We start from the raw sequence: 19,393 nt of genomic DNA, 5'->3' as shown, positions 1-19,393 counted from the left end.
AAAAAGGAGACACATCATTTAATTTTATGTCATTTATCAGATTTAACCTTACTGTAACCGTCGCTCTTTTTGGGATGGGGTTGTATTTGTCAAAGTGAAACCCATTTATTACCCTTGGAGATCCTGCAATTCTTTTGATCCCAACTTTGTTCCATTTTTAAAAACTTTTATAAAATATTTTGAAATGTTAAAATATTGCACCCCTCTCTGTTTTTTCCCCCTTCATCTTTCTCCTGTTTCTATTTGGATCAAGCTAACTTTCCCCCTCGTCTACTTCTTTCTTCTAATTGTTCACCACCCACTACAAAGAGAACAGAAGGGGTCCAGAGATGCACCCTAAGAAGAACCCCCACAGCGCCTCCTGATGGTTAGCCGCAGAAGTCACGAGCCAGAAGGCCATCTCTTAAAACGGATCAGTGAAAGTCTGCAGCATAATCCACCAGCATCTTCTCAGCACCGATGACAAATGGGTTGCTGACTCAACACCTCCATGAGCATACTTTCACATGCCTGGCTTGGCCCTTTATCAAACGATGCGTAATCCAGAACCACACCTTTGCGGCTTGTTGCCTGTGCTTGCCTCCCTGGCAACGAGAAGTCTGTTCAAAAGACGACGACACAACCACTCAGCGGCTCCAGGCATTTTGCTGCCTGAGGTTAAGGACAAAAGTCCAAGGACAGGTGCTGAGTGGGTTGGCCACGGTATTTTTGAGGGCAACTGGGCAGGCTTAAAAGCTACAGACATACTGTCTGGAGCACTGGTTCTTAACCTTGGGTTACTCAGGAGTTTTGGACTGCAACTCCCAGAAGCCTTCACCACCAGCTGTCCTGACTGGGGTTTCTGGGAGTTGCAGTTCAAAAGCATCCGAGTAACAAAGGTTAAGAACCACTGGTCTGGAGCACACACAGCTGTTTCCTACATCCAACACAAGGGGAATTATAAGGGCTATCTGGCCCCATCACCTCCTGGCAAACAGAAGGGGAGAATATGGAGGCAGTGACAGATTTGACTTTCTTGGGCTCCATGATCACTGCAGATGGTGACAGCAGCCACGAAATTAAAAGACGCCTGCTTCTTGGGAGGAAAGCGATGACAAATCTCGACAGCATCTTCAAAAGCAGAGACATCACCTTGCCGACAAAAGTCCGCATAGTCAAAGCTACGTTTTTTCCCCGTAGTGATGTATGGAAGTGAGAGCTGGACCCTAAAGAAGGTTGATTGCCGAATAATTAAAGGTGCATGCATATATTTTGCCTATAAAAGGTGGTGAATGTTTGAGTCCTGTTCAGTGGCAGAGAACTGGGTTCTGTGTGTGTGGTTCAAGATCTGAAATGTGCTTTTGGATTGATTGATTGATTGATTGATTGATTGATTTATAGAACAGGAGGCTTGGTAAGGTGGCTCCTGGGCCTATATAAGGCACCCTCCCGTTTCATTCCACTTAAATATATATAAAGTTAAATGTTTCCAAACTGCCCTGACTGAACTCTTGTGTAAAAAAAAAAAAAATGTAGAATTCAACCTTTCTGGCCATAAGCAGATCCCACGGCTACTCCTGGGGCAGGAGGATGCTGATTCTCGTCGTGAGAATCATCATCCTCACCACCAGCAGCCTCAATGGTTAGGGGGAATCATCCACGCTAGCAAGCCCTCCCTTTAACTTTTTTTTTCTCCTCCCTGCCTGCCTTGCTTCCCACCACGCGTCCTGCGCATGCGCGCCAGGCTCAGGAGGGGGCGCTCTAGCCCTCCAGCTTCCGGGGGAGTCTATTGCTCCATCCGTTTGGGAAGGGGAGGGGCCGAGCAAACGAAGCGAGCGAAGACTTCGGAGGCGCGCCTTCCGGAAAATGCCGAAGCCTCCTCCGCCCTGCCCGAACCCTTTATTCGTGCAATGGCTCCGGGAGTGGCGCGACCAAGCGGCCGACCAGGGGCGCCTCCGCAGCCAACGGGCCTACGAGAGGGTAAGCCACGCCCCTTTTTCCTCACGCCGGAGGCCACGCCCCCTCCCCGCCTTGGCTAACCACGCCCCGATGGTGCTCGCCCCCGCCCCTCTCTCCTAAGCCCCGCCCCCTCTCTCCTAAGCCCCGCCCCCTTGGTCCTCCAAACCAGAAATGGACCCTTTTAAAAGGGGAAAAAATAAAAATAAGAAACTGCTCCTCACATCCTAGTTTTATTTATGAACTTTGCTATCATTTTTACCCGTGGTTGATGCTTTTTTAGCCGTGGTTGACTTTATTTATTTATTTATTTATTTATTTATTTATTTATTTATTTATTTATTTATTTATTTATTTATTTATTTATTTATTTACAGTATTTATTTATTTATTTCTCTACTTATCTACTTATTTTATTTTATTTATACCCCGCCTATCTGGTCAATATGACCAATCTAGGCGGCTTCCAGACCGATTAGTGGGAATCAGGTTTATCATAATAAATGTATCCCTCACCATGGCTGGGTTCATTTATTTAATTTTATGTATTTATTTATTAGATTTCTACCCCGCCCTTTTAGACAAAAAGTCTACTCCGGTCGGAGATACAGTCGTGCCCCGCTGGACGATTACCCCGCCGGACGACGAATCCGCATGACATCGACGTTTTTGCGATCGCAAAACGATGTCTTAAATGTTGTACCGTATATGCAGCAGAGAAGCCGGCGGTGTGGTGGATCAAAGCACCCGGAGGTTTTGACCATGGTGTAATCCTGGCACACCTCTCTGACTTCCCTGTTCCCTCTTTCCACAAGAGTAGCGCGTGGTCAGATGTTTCCAGTAACCATATATTACCGCAAGAGATCTCTGTTGTAACACAGAAATTTTTAGGATGTCTTGGTCTGGATTGAGCCTATTAGACCCCCTCCCTGGTTAACTTTGCAACCTATTTGCTCAGGATAGAGATGAAAACCGCCTAGAGTGGTCGTATAGACCAGATGGGCTGGATAAAAATCAAATAAATAAATAAATAAATAAAACAGCTCAGGGGGTTGGATCATGCAGCTCAAGAAGACTACCTGCGTTTCTGAGCTCTCTTGGCGATGAGTACGGTCATAACTGAACTGTTTTAATTGATGTTGGAAGCTGCCCGGAGACTCTTGCGGGCGGCGTACAAATCGAATAAATGAATGAATAAATAAATCATCCTCTTTGCACCAAGAGAGACTGTGATAACTAAGAAGATCAGAGCGGGTGATAAAATTGGTAGTCGCTACAAGCCTCTTGGTCCCCTCTGTTGCCCCCAAAGCTTGGCTTATGTGTCTCCTGCATCCTTACAGGCACTGAGCTCCCTCCGCAAATACCCTCTCCCTCTACGCAGCGGGCGCGAGGCTCGAGTCCTTCAGTACTTTGGGGAGAAGATCTGCCACCAGCTGGACGAACGGCTCGAGAGGCACCTCGGTGACCAAGCATTGACAGGTGCGGTGGGAAAGATCCAGGCAGCGATTCCTTGTGTGCCTGGAAGACGGTAGATTTCTTATTTGATTTGTATGGGAAGTTCCCTGTAAATTGGTGCAGATTCCAACTTCATTGCTTCACAGCCAGTCTCCGAATCATGCTTAGTCCCTCCTTCGCAAGCCTGATCCTTGGCCGGCAGGTGTAGGGCATGCGACTGGAGCCGTACTCGGTGCTTGCAAACTTGGTAGAACTCGCCAGCGCTTGTGGTCTCCAAGCATAGCCTTCAAGGGGTCAGGATCACCTCCCTGGTACAGCCATGCAGTAGGATCTAAGGGCAGAGTTATTGGTACAGCGGTGCCCTGCTTGACGATTACCCTGCTCCACGACGAAATCGCTTCACGATGAGGTTTTTGCGATCGCTATTGTGATCGCAAAACGATGATTGAATGGGGAAAATCCGTTTTACGACGATCGGTTCCCTGCTTCGGGAACTGACTCTTCGCATTACAACGATCAAAAACAGCTGATTGTCGGGTTTCAAAATGGTCGCCCGCTGTTTTCCAGACCTATTTCTGGAAGACAGTGACCGAAAATGGCTTCCCCTATGGAGGATCTTTGCTGGACGATGAGGTATTTCGCCCATTGGAATGCATTGGGATGGTTTTCAATGGGTTTTTTCTTTCGCTTGACGATGATATCGTTTAACAGCGATTTTAACGGAACAGATTATCGTCGTCAAGCGGGGCACCACTGTATTCTGCTTTATACTAATAGGGTTTTGGATGATAGCAAGATGAATGGGGAACCAATACGGAAAGAGACGGCCCTTTGTCTTGTCAAAGAGGAAGCCCTTTGTCAAACACCAAATGTGACTGGTATTTGAACGGTTTAACCGACAGCTCCTGGGAATCCCTCCTGGCATGCTAAATGCTGAAAACGCCATGGGGAGGTTGCACCAAAAAAAATAAAATAAAAATTAAAAAATCCAGAGGGCCAGCCCTCCGTACCCCAAACTGAAAAACACTTTTCCTTTGGACAGTTTGCAACAGTTGAGAATAAGATCAAGCAAGCACGGCTGTATTTAGGGATGTCGGCTTTGGCCGTTCGAAGACTTTTAACTTACCGTCCACACCCTAGCAAATTCCTCCTCCTGATGGCTGTGCGGCATTAATATGTGAAATCTGGTAAATCCCATTAAACAAAGGGCCGCCTATCCGGAGAACAGACTCTTTTGTGCTGGGGCAAATTCGTGGCCTTTTTCTTGTTAGAAAAAGAGGGGGGGGCTATATGTAAATCAGGGGGACAGACGCCCAATTTTCTTGATTGCTTTGAATGAGGAGTCGTCCGATGGTAGTCTGTGAGCCACCGCCAGCCTCCCGGTGGGCTCCCCGCCACTTTCTACACCCTCTCAACCCAAGGGGAGAAATTATCTAAACATGACAAAGTCTACTGCCTCCAAACCTTGGGGAAAATAATTGTTTATATCTCACTACCCAAGCTTTTTTTTAAGAATAGGCAGCTCTGAAGAGGTCTATTTTGGGCCCGAAACAATCTTGGCTGACGACGAGCCTTCACGTCGTTCCTCAGTTGATGGAATCATAGAATAATTTGAGTTGGGAATTATTCGGGGACAACCCCCTGCTCAATGCAGGAGTCATAAAAGCATTATTATTCTTGTTATCCTTATTGTTATTATTGTGCAAATCCTAGCAACCCTTGCCTGGGATTCCTAGGTATAAAATGTTCAGAGTTAGTTTCCCCTTCCTGTCTTCTGGGGACGCTCCGGGAGGGGAGTGGGCTGCTTGCCCGCGATCACAAAGCGTCTTCTCCCAGCAGTTGACATGCGGAGTTCAACTTCTGATTCCTCGCTCCTTCAGCCAGGAACTCCTACTCACTGAGCAACCCGGCCAGCATCTACCCTGGTTTCCCCTAAAATAAGACCTAACCTGAAAATAAGCCCTTGCAGGGTGCTCGAAATACAAGCCCTACCCCAAAAATAAGCCCCAGTGAAGTGAAACCCCATCTTCCACCCCTATGCAGCAACCAGAAGGACAGGACTGTATCTGAATCAATGTAGATGGTTGTCCATGAAAAAAATTAAAAATCACCTGAAAATAAACCCAAATGCCTTTTGTTTTGGAGCAAAAATTAATATAAAGCCCTGTCTTATTTTCTGGGAAACACGGTAGCATTCCCATTTCCTGGGGCATTCCTGGAGACGCAGTTCGAAATCTGATTTCTGGCCATCGGCAACCGGGACTGACTTTGTTTTGTGCCGCGAATTCCAGAACGAGAGGCTCCGGCTTCTTCTCCGAGGGAGCCAGAGGGAGACGGCAGCCCTCCCAGCGGTGGAAGCACACGGTTCAACGATGTTCCAGAGGGACCGCCTTGCATGGGGCCGGCTCAAAGCCAAAGCAAACGCACCAAGGTGAGAATACCACCAGCCCTTCTTTGTTAGAAAAAGCCCATTGATTATTACATAATCAATCAACCCAGCAGGGGTTCAGAGACTTGTCAAATATTAGCAGAAGTTCTCATTCTTGACCAGACAAGCTGTTTTCGTACATCAGGTTTGCCTGGAGAGGAATCATAGAATCACGGAATAATGGAATCGGAAGGCGCCTACGAGGCCAACGAGGTCAAAAAACCTGCTCAAGGCAGGAATCTAAATCAAAGCAGATCTGGCAAGAGGCCTCCAGCACCGTAGCGTTCACCATCTGCAAAAGTCCCATCGTCGTACTGCTCTAACAGTTAGGACGTTATTCGTGATATTCATCCGCCCTTGTGGAAATTCTTGGCCTTAACATGAAAAAAAAAAGCCAAAGAGGGTGTGTGTTTTTTTAAATTTAAAAGTCAAGGAGTCTGTGTTTGGAGCAAATAACGAAAAAAACAGAGGACTAAAGATTTACATCCCGAGGGGGAAGCTTCCCGGAATTAGGCTGTGACGCCCCTGGAGAGAAAAAGATGAGGAACGGGAGATAGGAAGCGTTGCTGCAGCATTTTGGTGGCGGAAGGTCTGCGGTGGGGTAAACAGCCTTTTAAATATGGGGAATTAGTGTCAAGGGTGCCCCCTCGTGTCTGTTTTCTTCAATCTGGTTTCTTTGGGAAAAGGCACATTTGGTTTATAAAAAAGAGAAGCCGGGGTAATGGTCGTTCTGCAAAAGCAACAAAAATTTGCTGTCAGAGGGAGAAAAAAACACGAATTTCCGCCATTTGCGTGCTGTCGTGTTCTGGTGGAAAGGCAGAAGGGTCACTCCACCAGGAGGCTTGCCCGCTGGCGACAGACGGAAAGGGGATGCCCGCCAGTCTTTTCTCTTTGGTCTAGCCTCGGGCAGGCGGGCGTCTCAAGGAACGGCTCTGAAGGGGTCCTTATATCCGTTCGGATTCTTAGCCAGCCTGCAAAAGTGGTTTGTTCACAGCCGTCCCCGCTCTTGACAGAATTAGACCTCATCTCTTTCGTCTGCGGCAGGGGGAAATGAGGAAACTGCCCTACCGCGGACGGCTGGGGAAAGTCTTTTGTGCGAGGGATGAAAATAAATGAATTGGGTTTCCATCTCCCGACCAAAAAGACTCATTTCACCCTTTGCGAGACTTGCAATGGGACGGAGCCCTTTTTGCCCCAGAACGTTAACGAGTTTACATCGTTCCAGAGGGTGACACTCTTTTCGGCCGGATAACGCACCCAGAAGAGGTTATCTTGGAAAAAATGTACACAAAGATGTACAGTATGTTTGGGAGAAATGCCGACAAAAGGCACACAATCTATTTAGTGGGACAGCCTGCCTCTTCGGGCCCTCCTCCGTAGGGGTGTCGTCCCGAGGGTCCGAGCCAATTCGATTTATAAAACGAGAGATTCTGAAACTGGCCGTCGCTCTTTCTCCAAATCCTTCCGCGGGAACAAAACCGGAATGGACGCCAGCTCCTTGAGAGACCCCCCACAGCGTGGAAATGAGACTCCTTGAACTACAACTCCCATGATCCTCCAGTTGGCACGGCCACCGGTGGAGCTGAATTTAACCAACTGTTGAATATAGTAGCCCAGAACGGAGTGCCTGATTTTGTTTATGTCTCCCCCCCCCCTTGCAGCCTTCCATTTTTCTTTCGTTTTGCGCCTTTTAGACTGTAAAGCCGCCATCAGGGACTGCCCTATTTGTGTCCAATTTGGAGGTGAAGAATGGTTAAAAAAAAAACTCTTACGTGTGCATTCTTGACAAAGGCATGAGCTAATCTTTTTTTTCCTTTCTTCTCGGACAAACCAGCCCACGTCAGGCAAGACGAGCCGTCTTCCCGCTCGCCGTTCGCCCGCCTACGCTCTCCTGCTGGCTCTCTACCGGGACCGAACGGTAAGAGAACTGAGCGTACAAAGTCCGCATCCGGGTCATCCTTCTGGGTAGGCAGAGACCCCCTACGCAGGAGGACGTGGGGAAAGAACCGCCAGTAGATGTAGCACGTAAGCCCTAAGAATCAGATGCCAGGAAGGAACGTGTAACTCTGTCTTTCTGCCGTTTTGATCTTTTCTCCCTAGAATCCCAACTCCCGAGGTTACCTGACGAAACCAGAATTACAAAGAGCCGCTCAGCCACTGTGCGATAAATCTTTCTCTCTGGTGAGTTGATTCCGAGAGCCTTTCCCTTTCCATGGGAGCCTCTGGCGCACACCTGCGCACCAACGATGTGATTTTATTTTTTGCCACGATCTCCTTTTGGTTGTTATGCGGATTGTTCTTACAGGTGGCTCCTGGGAGTAAGAACACGGCCTGGTCCACAGTTGGCTCTCTGATTCGCAAGGAGCTAGTCCTCAAGACTAATATCCCAGCCAGGTGAGCACCCTCAGGAGGGACGAGGGGGACTTCATAGGCAATATTTAGCTTGTGCGGAAGTCAGGCCTGTGTGCCCCTCCTTAGTAGGATAGCCTTTCAAGTATTTGAAAAGTACTATCCTCAATTTTCTTTTCTCCAGGCTAAACCTGGCCGGTTCTTTCAGCCTTTCCTCCTAGGGCTTATTTTCCAGCCCCCCCTGATCCTCCTTGTCGCCCTCCCTCTGAACTTGTTCCGATTTAGGCCACAGAGAGAGCAAAGGTGGATCTGATTGATTTGCAGTCCGTCGTATAGGTATTCTGACTTCCATTGAACAATAGCGGGCAGAATTGGACACAAAGAGAACTCGGAGCAACCGGGGGGGGGGGGCGTACTTCAATTTGGAAAGACTTCGAACCACTCAGTTTGCTTCTTGTCCTCAGAAGAGGATCTTGAGTTTCCAAGCTGTCGTTGGTGTCACTGCGGGCTGGATAGCTCAGTGAGTTTCGTGGCTGGCTCTGGAGCCGGAGGTTGAAAATTCGATTCCTTGCTGTGTCTCCCAAGAGAAGAACCAGCCTCTTTAACCTTGGGAAATCTGCACAGGCCCAGGGCACCCCAGGAGAAGGGAATGGCAAACCATTTCTGAGTGCTCTCTCCCTAGAAAAACCCTGGAAAGGATTGCCATCAATCAGAGTGGACTCGAGAGCATGATGGTGATGATTTGAGGGTCTTAGGCTGCCAGCAGATGGGGAAAAATAGCCTTTGGAAAGTCTGAAGCCTGCCTAAGAAGCCCGTCAGTGGGCATCTTTCTGGCAGGTTTGGACTCATCCAGAGAACCAGCGAACGTCTGCGCTTTTGAGTCCTGATGAAGACAAGAAGCCACCAGAGCCACGAAAGGTGTATTGTCTGAACGGCTAACGCAGACGCTGCCATGATCGTGGATAGGGCGTGCCGATGTGCCGAGGTCCTCGTGCTCATGGGGGAGCCTCACTTAAGTTCAGGGACCTCTCCTAACCTGGCGCCTTCCAGGTAGATTGGGCTACCACTCCCGAAGAACATTGCAGGCTTGCTTGGCGTCGTGGAAGCAGAGGCCGGAACGGGCCGGGAGCAGCCATCCTATGAGCGAGACAGAAGGGGGAAAGCATCCGGTGGAATTGAGGAGGGACCACTAACCCACTTCTTTCGCCCCACCAGGTATTCTCTGACGGAGGCCGGGGTGTCCTTAGCCCAGCAACTGATCGCTTTGGAAGAAGCAGAACCTAGCACGCCTGCCTCATCTTCAGTTGTGGCACCTAGAACCGGAGAGCTCCCACTGCTTTTGGAAGGAGAGGATGATGGGAGGCAGGAGGACAGGGATGCTGCCCCGAAGTAAATAGCTTTTATTTTCTCTGCGCCTGCTGCTTTTCTTTCTTCCCGGAGGCTCAGACGAAAGGCAAAGTTAGTTTCATGGCTCCAAGGTCCCAAAGAACTTAGTTACAAATGAGTTGCTTTTAATGAATTATTATTTTCTCCAGAAACCCTATTATTGCACAGTAAGAGCCCAGGACGTGACTGCCACGGCATTTGGTATTCAGGAAACTGGAAAAAGAGAGAGTGATGAGCCTTTATAGCTCGTAGTTCTTCCCAGCCCGATCCTCCAAGAATTAGCTTTAATTTGGAGCCTGGGAGTCGGGAGTCACAAAATAAGGCGCCTGGATATAACTTTGTGACAACACAAGTTGGTTGCAATTCATCCATTTCTTCAACGACACGGGTATAAATACGGAAGTTACATTTAAAAGTGTAACTTGTCGCGTGATCGCTTTACTCCTGTCGGGAAGCAACTGTAATTTTTTTTAAAAAATCACTTCTGTAGTTAACAAGGTATGGCCTCAATAGATGGCGAAAGAGGAATTACTGCCTGTTGGCTCATACTGTGTATTGGAAAAAAAAAATTCAATCTATTTTAGTGACTTCTGCAAAACGGGGAAAATTAAAGGGTGCTTTAAAAGTGTAACGGTGGCAGTGGGGAAACGCAGGAAATTTGTTAGCAAGATGGTGGAATTCACGACCTGGTTATGGGGACTGTAGAATCTATAAATGCTTGCCAGATAGCTCAGTGGTTTAGCTATCTGGCTGAAGAGCCAGAGGTTGGGAGTTCGATCCCCCCACCTAGGAGCCAACCTATGTGGCTTTGGGCAAGCTGCACGGTCGTGCCAGAAGAAGGGAATAGTAAACCATTTCTGAGTCCTCTCTACCTTGAAGACCCCGAAAAGGGGTCTCCATAAGTCAGAATGGGCACACAATGATTATTAATCTATAGATTAAAGGTTTACAGATCTAATTCTATAGAGTCCCTGATAGGTCCCAGCCGTTTGTGTGTTTACATTCATTTCCCTGCTCTTAATAATACTGTTTACTTTTCCAGGTCCTTTCAGGGGGAGCCACAGACCGGTCTGTTTAACCCTCAATTTATCTTTCATCCTGGACAATTTGAAATTATTCTTTGTGTGGATTTTATTGAGACCACAGGGTAAGTGGCGGTGGCGAACCTCACAATGATACGGGAATGGCACGTGGGCAAGGGTGTGCATTGGGTGTACAGGCAAGCACTAGAAGGGGAGAGGGAACGTAGCCAGCAGCCCCTGGTAAGCATGCCTGGAAAGGGTTCCTTTCTGAGGCTCAAGAGTTTCCCTGTCTTTGAAATATAAAATTGCTTATGTGTGTGTGTGTTAATCGGTAAATCATCCATCCATCCATCCATCCATCCATCCATCCATCCATCCATCCATCCATCCATCCATCCATCCATCCATCCATCCATCCATCCATCCATCCATCCATCCATCCATCCATCCATCCATCCATCGTCTTAGAGCAGTAAATCTTGTTTTTCATGTTGTTCTGTTAATACAATAAGAGCTGGTCAGGGACGTGGTGGCGCTGCGGGTTAAACCACAGAAGCCTCTGTGCTGCAGGGTCGGAAGACCTGCCGTCGTAAGATCGAATTCACGCGACAGAGTGAGCGCCCGTCGCTTGTCCCAGCTCCTGCCAACCTAGCCGTTCGAAAGCATGTAAAAATACGAGTCGATAAATAGGGACCACCTCAGTGGGAAGGTCACGGCGCTCCGTGTCTAGTCGTGCTGGCCACGTGACCACGGAAACTGTCTTCGGACAAACGCTGGCTGTAGGGCTTGGAGACGGGGATGAGCACCGCGCCCTAGAGTCGAACACGACTGGACAAAAATTGTCAAGGGGGAACCTTTTACCTCTAAGAGCCAGTTGAATACCATATACATACTAAAGAGCGTGTGCCTATACAGTTTTAAAATAGCAGGGACGTATCTAAGGGAACAGAAGCAACACATGCATAAATAAATAAATTAAAAACCCACCCAGCCGTATAGAATCTCCTTCAAGATAAAACTCAGATGTCAGGTGTATCCGTTAAAGGCCTGATGGAGAGTAAAAAGTAAAAAATGGTTGGAAACCCATACTGTTACTTGAGAACTACCTCCCCAAGGGGTCGTAGGGAAATGTATTCTAAATATCTACACACAGAGACACACACCTCTTCCCTTTTTTTTTTCCTTCAGCGGCCCCACATCCCGGAAGCAGGACTTAGTCAGAGAACTCCAGCGCAACGACGTGCCGTTCAGCATCCGGAAGCTTCACGTGGGGGACTTCCTCTGGGTCGCCCGGGAAAGGGCCAGCCCGGTTGCAGGTGCGAAGGTCGCTCCGGTCCATTCGGGGGGGGGCAAAGGGAGACGGGACAGTCGGGTCGAGAAGCCCTGCCTGCCCGCCTTCCGCCATCACCGTTTCTGCGGGCAGGTTTGGCGTTGGGCCCCACGGGCTTCTGTAGCGGATTGGGGGCTTCCTCTTGTGCTCATCTTGGGGTTGTCTGTCCTACAAAGCCTGAAGCCATTTTGCGGCCTTTATTCCCGAATTTGGAGAGGCTTTGGAAGGTAGCTGGCAGCCCAAGGTTGTGTTGTTGTTGGTCATAATTCTTCCTCACCCACCCAATACTTGCTCCCACTTTGTGCCTGCTCTCAGAGGGAAAGGGAGGAAGGAAAGGCTCCACGGATGCTTCCATTTGGTGGTTGGAACTCCTTCGACCCCTTTCTTCCCCCCTGTGAAGAGATGAAATGCGTTGCTTCTTTAAAAGAAAGGCTTGCCTTATTGAGGGCTAGAAACTTGTCTTTGTATTCACGAAGGCTTTCACGGCCGGGATCTGATGGTGGTTGTGGGTTTTTCAGGCTCTTTGGCCGTGTTCTGCAGGTTGTTCTTCCTGACGTTTCGCCCGTCTCTGTGGCCGGCCTCTTTCAGAGGACTGGAGTAGGAACTCTGTCCATGCTCGGGGGCAGTTTGTTCACTCAGCGATCTGAACAAACCACACCAGAGCACGGACAGAGTTCTGACTCCTCTGAAGAGGCCGGCCACAGAGATGGGCGAAACGTTAGGAAGAACAGCCTTCAGAACAAGAGCCCGAAAAAACCACAACAATCCAATTTGTCTTTGTTCGAAGAGGCGCTGGCGTATTTAAGAAGTGCCGTCGGTGGCAGACGTTGCCCGCGTTGGGTGAGGAAGCGCCAGCCGTGCCTGGCGAGGCCTCGACGACCTCCAGAACGTAGGGCGCTTCGTTTCCCGCAGACTTTACGCCTTCCTCCCTTCCCTTCCTTTCCGTCTCAGGAGAACAACAGCCCGCGGCCGGTCAGGAGCTGGTGCTGGATTACGTGGTGGAACGCAAAAGGATGCCGGACCTGTGTAGCAGCATCATCGACGGCCGCTTTCGTGAACAGAAGGTGCCGGGCGGTTGGAATGCCTTGTTAAGCGTTACGCAGGAGCTAAGATTCCTGAACTAAGATGAATAGTTTGATAGGATCAAGGATTCGGTACTTGATTTCAGTGGTAACGGAACTGGCTTCCCGCAGCCAGAAGGCAAAGCGTCTTAAAGACTCGCCGGCTTTATTTGCTACAAGTGTTCCCGGATAAAACTAGGTAGTCTTTAAAATGCGGCAAGGATGTGTTATTCCGGTCAATGTTTTTGGAAGCAGTTTCTGTTGAAAGAAAGAGAGGAGCAAGGAAAAGTGGCGTTTAAAAGAGGTAGTCTGTTTTGGAAAAGCTTTATGGCCAGTTTCTCCCCCCCCCCCAGCGCCTGCCCCATATGGCACCGGTCACCAAAAAAAGAGACAAAACAGGGTCAAAAGGAGAGAGAGAAATCATTACTGGAGATGCCTGAGCAGACATCTTCTCAGGTGTTGATTTTTAGAACTGAGGCGCTTGCTTAAGAGGGGGGAAAAACACAGTTCTCAGAGTTTCTGAAGGTGTTAAAATATTTTTTGCTCTTCCTGATTATTTTATTTCACTGGAAGGCAGTCGAGGGGAGCCCCCCAAAGGGTGCCGATATGGCCTTTGATCGAAAAGATGAATAAGGTGGGACTTTGTGGGTTATCCTCCGCGGTTTCAAAGAGTCCCCTCTAAGAATGGCTAAGAGGTTTTCCTTTAAAAAAAGGGGGGGTGGATATGGCAGAGGAATTGGTAACCCTAGCTTAGCAACCTTCCCGCAACCTGGCCGTCTCTGGGTACGTCGACGAACGCTCCAGTCCGGTCAGCCCAGCCAGATGTGGCCGCCGGTAGGAAGGCCGTTTGCAGGCCGGTGTGGCTTGGAGAGCACCAGGAAAAGCTTTTATGGGGGACGGCTGCTTTCGAGGGAACCCGGACGTTGCCCCGAAACCTTCGAAATGGGATCTGTCGTGCACACAAGGACAGTAACCGTCTTCTCTCCTACTTTTCCATCACGCGCCCAGTTCCGTCTGCGACAGTGTGGCCTCCGGCACCCCATCTACCTGGTGGAAGATTCTGGGTCCGGGCAACACCTCAGTCTGCCAGAAAAAACTTTGCAACAAGCGATTGTCAACACCCAGGTATGACCCCCCCCCAGCATGGGTGGTGGTTATGTGGCCCTCAGGTGGCCTGCGATTTAGAGCCATCTTGTCATGGTGTGGGTATTTACGGAGTGGCTTAAGGTGCGAGAGGTATTTAAGGGTGGTTTTGCCGGTGCTGTCTCCTTCTGCTGTGTTTCCGCGGCTGAGCAGGGATTTGAACCCGGGCCCGTGTGTCTCAGGCCCAGCAAGGTAGACTTATAGGACCGCCATGTCATAGGACAATGGAGCTGGAAGGGGCCTCTTAAGGCCATTGAGTCCAACCCCCCCTGCTCAAGGCAAGAATACCAATCAGAGAAGATCTGACAGAGGGTGGTTCAATTTTTCTCTCAGACGCCTCCAGCGTTCGAGCCCTCGCCGCCTCCCGAGGTCATGCGTTCCGTTGTCGTACTGCTCTAACAGTTAAGAAGTTTTTCCTGATATTCAGCCTAAATCTGCCTTCCTGTAGCTTGAGCCCATTGTTGTGTGTCCTGCACTCTGGGAGGATGGAGAACAGATCCTGCCCTTCCTCTGTAGGACTACCTTTCAAGGATTTGAAAAGGGCTCTCCTCTCTCCTCTCCGTCTTCTTTTCTCAAGGTTAAACCTGCCCAGTTCTTTCCGTCTTTCCTCCGAGGGCTTGGTTTCCAGTCCCTTGATCCTTCCCAGTCTCAGCCAGTCATCCCCATCTTTGTATCCCTTTCTGCCTCGGTTGCTAAATCCAACCAGTTGGAAGCCAGTGTGTGGTTTTTAGGGCTGGGCTTGGCACTCATGGAGAATCCAGATCCATTTCCTCCTCAGCCCCTAAACTCGACAGAAGGCTATATCTATACATCCCAGGTATGGCATTTCGATACCGCTGGGGCTCCATCCCAAGGAATTCTGGGGTGTATAGTTTGGTGAGGCGCTTGGCACTCTCAGGGGTGAATTCCTAGGATTTTGTCGGATGCAGCCGCTGCCGCCAAAGAAGGATCAGACCTACTGCAGCAGGGTGGTCTAAATACAGTGGTGCCCCGCATAGCGACGTTAATCCGTTCCAGGATTAACGTCGCTATCCGGATTCGTCGCTATGCGGGGGGGAAACCCCATAGGAACGCATTAAACTCCGTTTAATGCGTTCCTATGGGGGAAAAACTCACAGGTAAGCGAAGATTCTCCCATCCGGCCGCCATTTTCGCTGCCCGGTAAGCAAGGGCAGGGCGCGAAAATGCTGCGGGCAGCCATTTTGCTGATCCGGTGGCCATTTTGGAACCACCGATCAGCTGTTTTTAGAACATCACAATTCGAGGATCAGTAAGCGAAACGCTTACCGATCATCGCAATGCGATGATCGGCCATTGAGAACGTCGCAATGCGATCACATTAGCGATCGTGAAAAACGCGTCCCTATGCGGATTCGTCGTTAAACAGTGTGCTCGTTAAGCGAGGCACCACTGTATACCATTGAGTTCACCAATTGCGGTCTCTCTCATCCTGGATGACTTAATCCTGTTGCAAGGCGGATAAATTTGGGAAGAAGAAAAATTGAAGGTGCTGGGATCTTGTTTGGATCTCGGCATAACTGAAGGGAGGCAGATCGCCAGATCATGGAGAGCTGCCCCTCCATGTGGGGATGGGGAGGAACGGGCAGGCAGTATTCCTGCTGTTGTGATAACGTCCGTGTCTCTCTGCCACACACGGTAGGTGGTGGACGGCTTCTTCGTCAAACGCACACGGGACCTCCGGGAATCTGCTGCCTACCTGACCCTCATGACGCGTCACCTGGCGAGACTGTACGGGGTGAGTTCGGAGCGAGCGGGAGAGTGGGCTTGTTCCTGGAAGGCTTGTTTTAACAACAACAAAAAAAGCAAGAAGTTTTGGGAGTTTTGTCATTCGCCTATGATGGTATTTTGCGCTCGGCGTGTTTCAAAACCTTAGCGTCAGCTGCTTTTCCGATTAACTTGGAAATCGGAATAAAATATCCTAGAGATGGTAGGAGAGAGGCGAACTTTATTTTAATTTTTATTATTTTTATTTTTGCTGTGTTGGAGGCCACCTTCCCTTGGCTAGATGATCTGTAAGTCACCTGGCTTTCAGGTTTGGGGGGCTTTCGTTTTTCTCTTTCTTCCCCCTCGGCCAGCCTCTCTCCTCTTCTCTCTCTCTCTCTTTTTACCTTCTCTCCACCTCCAGCAGGCTAATGAGGGTGGGGGAACGATGGGGTTTGTGGTCCAACGTGCCTGGAGGGGTGGTTCTCAAAGGATGCTCTTTAAACCTCCGTAGCCACCAGGTAGGCAATGACTTCCGGGCTCTTTTCTCTCTCCCCCCCCCCAGGACAGAACGCTCCTGAGCGCTACCAAGGAGGAATTAGAGCGTGAGCGCCCCCTGCAGTTGAGTGACGGCTCCTGCTGCCTCCTGACCTTCGCCGAGTTTAATGAAGGGGCTGTCAAGAACAAGGTGGATGATGAAGGGAGCCCAGAGGATGCTTCTGATGTGGGGGGAAACAGGGAGAGGCATAGCTCGGTTGCAGAAACCCCCAAAGGTTCTAAATTCAGTGCTCAATAGACTCTCCTCTAGAAAAAGGAAGTCGCCCGTAGGAAAATGGAGCTTTCTTTGCTTAGAGAGCCTCTGCCAGTCAGCGCAGGCTACCCTGGCCTGGAATTCAGAAGAGCTGGACTCTGTAGAACGGGGTTCTACGTCCTACCGGGACTGTCTCTGAGTAGGATGGACTACACTTCCCATAGAGGCGGTCCTAGGTGGGATCCTTGCAAGGAGAGATTTCTCTTTGGAGAGCTGATGCCAGTCAGAGCAGGCAGTACTGGCCTCTGTGGTTATTCTGCTGCCAAGCGGCTTTGAGCTCCTGGCAACCTTAACCGTGTTTGCAGGGTAGCCGAGAAGCCATTAGGTATTTAAAAGTAGGTAAGTGTTGCCACACCCGGTGCGTTCCCATCGCCAGGCGGGAATTCGAACCCAGGTCTCCCGAGCCTGGCTTGGATGCTCTGTCCCGTGCGCCCGCCGGATGGAGGGGCCAACCGCCGGGTGTCCATACAGAGCCATCGCTGTGTGTCCTCCTGGGTTTTTCTTTGAGAAACACAAGCGAGAGAGTCTATCCACATCTGGCCGGCTGATGGGGGTCTCTCATAAACTGGATTTAACCAGTGTGGGGAGATCCCTAATCCGTGGGTCTCAATAGCACACCTCTCTGTGTGCTCTTCCGGCCCACGTGCCACGAAGCACTGAGGGAATTTCCACGTTCCCGGACTGTGGATGGACTCGGTCCCTCCGGCCGATTTATTCAGCAGGGAGGGGCGGAGTGGACCCCAAAGGGAGGAAGCTGGAGGCAGAATCGTGGCTCCCGAATCTGACATTTATTTCCCTTTTAAGATGGAATTGCGGATTGGAATTGAATGAGGAGCGGGACTCGACTCAGACGATGCTGCCGAGGACGGCCAGGCACTTCTGTGTTTGCAAATGGCATCATTTAATAGTTCCTTCCAGCCCTCACCGGGATAGCCAGGACTGCCCCGTTCGAAGGGGTCTCAGAGATCATTAAGTCCACCCCCCTGGTTCAATGCACGACGGGCCAAAGCAAAACAGCTTTGCCTCTTCTGGAATAGTGCTGATTTCTGAAAGAATTTGATACCCTTTTCCAGGAGAGCTGATTTTCTCTTTTCTTCTGGCGCGAGAGCATGTCGTTTCGGGATGAGAAAGCCCGGCGTCTCGAATTTTGAGGTCCCTCTTTCTCCTCCTCCTCCTCTCAGGCCCAGACCGTGCGGGACGTGTTTGCCCGCCAGCTCATGCAGATCGGGGGCATCCGCGGAGAGAAGGCAGTGGCCATCCTGGAGAGGTTCAAGACGCCGGCCAGGTAGAGAGAGATCTAAAGTGTGGGGGGGTCCTGCGGCACAGGTGAAAAAGCCACCCTCCCACTGCCCCCCCCAAGGTGTAATTTGGACCGTCCTCCTGCAAGATCTTTAGTTTTAATTGAACCGACAAGAGCTTTGGGTCCTGATGTACCCGTGGTTTAGTGGATCACCGTCTTTCGCGGGAGGTGGGTCTGTTCTTCTCACGTCCCAGCTAGGATCCCTCTCGCCTCCCCCCCCCCAATAGCCAGCCTTGGCCTTTGTAGAATTCTGGACATTGCAGTAGAAACTGGATTTTCTCTCCGTGGTCCGACCTAGCGGTGGCTTCTCAAGGCGCCCCTGCGTGCGTGGATTAGAAAATGGGCCACAGTGTTGGCCCCTAAGCCCTTCGCGATCCTTTCTCTCCTTCCTCAGTCTGCTGGCTGCCTTCGCCGCTTGCCCGTCTCGCCCGGACCAGGAGCAACTCTTGAGTAACATCAAATGCGGCCCATTGCAGAGGTAAGTGGTTGGCCTGAAGGTTTCCAGTCCATAAAACCACCCCCACCCCCAGATCCCTTCCAGATTTGAAGCTTGATGACTCAATGTGGGCGAGGGGGGCTTGGTGGCGGAGGGCATCCCGTGTAAACACCCCACCCGGGACCCTAAAGACTGCGGTTCGTGAGCTCCAGACAACCCACGGACTGGTTTAGCCGTTGTCCTGCTGCGCCCGGTTGCTTTGCGGCGAAGACGGGTCATGACGCTCTCAGACCTCCTGGCTGGCTGCCCTCTCGGGGGACCTCCTCCTGGCTTTCTTTCCTCTGCCCTCCTCGCTTTCCTTCCTTTGCAGAAACCTCGGTCCCGTCTTGAGCAAAACGTTGGCCCAGCTGTACTGCACGCCCGGCCCTCTGCCGTGAATCGCGAGGGAATGCAGTGCGAGAGACGGAGAGGTGGGAAGAGAAATCGTTCCGCCCGGATTCCGAGAAGGCCCATTGTGAATCCCATGGACTAAGGAAGGGGACCTTTGGATCTAGCCTTATCGGCCGCAATGCACTTTCCTGCCCCAACCTTTCAAAGGGGCTAGGTTGGCGTTCTTGCTCCTCCCCAGACACACACACACACACACAACACAACACAACACCCTGCCCTGTGGGCAGCATATAACCCATAGAAGGCGGTTTGGGGGGACAACGATACCAACGCAGTTTTATCCCTGGACTGCCTGTAGCCATCTAGGAAGAGCTAAACGCAGGATGTATAAAATAATGGGTTGGTAGGACAGAAGGGAGACGGGGATTTGGCCCCCCCCTTCCTTTCCTGCTAGAAGAGATGGGCTAGTGAATCTTTTGGGTCCCTTGATGCTTGCCCAATGCTCTTGCTGAATGTTGTCCCTGATTATTAATACTATTATTTTTTAAAATGCAAAAATCTCGTGTTCTTGTGATCGTCCAATAAAATGGTTAAGGGGTGCTCTGAGCGGTGGTTTTCCGTTCAG

General features: G+C 50.2%; 1 protein-coding gene across 2 annotated transcripts; it reads left to right on the top strand.

Moving 5' to 3' along the window:
- The first annotated feature begins 1,763 nt into the window (after positions 1-1,763).
- Positions 1,764-19,367, top strand: MUS81 (MUS81 structure-specific endonuclease subunit). 2 transcript variants are annotated; one of them, XM_078382091.1, is made up of 16 exons: positions 1,764-1,959; positions 3,276-3,414; positions 5,682-5,821; positions 7,653-7,736; positions 7,919-7,999; positions 8,124-8,212; positions 9,383-9,556; positions 10,596-10,700; positions 11,764-11,891; positions 12,857-12,969; positions 13,975-14,091; positions 15,770-15,865; positions 16,397-16,435; positions 17,824-17,927; positions 18,337-18,420; positions 18,749-19,367. In XM_078382091.1, exons 1-16 carry the CDS (start codon positions 1,846-1,848, stop codon positions 18,813-18,815), a joined length of 1,674 nt encoding a protein of 557 aa, XP_078238217.1. In that variant the 5' UTR covers positions 1,764-1,845; the 3' UTR covers positions 18,816-19,367. The 2 variants fall into 2 exon arrangements, with proteins under 2 accessions (XP_078238217.1, XP_072840297.2); XM_072984196.2 differs by having other exon boundaries at positions 1,765-1,959; positions 16,397-16,519.
- Positions 19,368-19,393: the final 26 nt, after the last annotated feature.

Source organism: Pogona vitticeps, chromosome 15, assembly GCF_051106095.1.
Source record: "Pogona vitticeps strain Pit_001003342236 chromosome 15, PviZW2.1, whole genome shotgun sequence".
NCBI classification, from domain to species: Eukaryota; Metazoa; Chordata; class Lepidosauria; order Squamata; family Agamidae; genus Pogona; species Pogona vitticeps.
The sequence above is the reverse complement of the archived record's forward strand: the minus strand, read 5'-3'. Positions and strand labels throughout refer to the sequence as shown.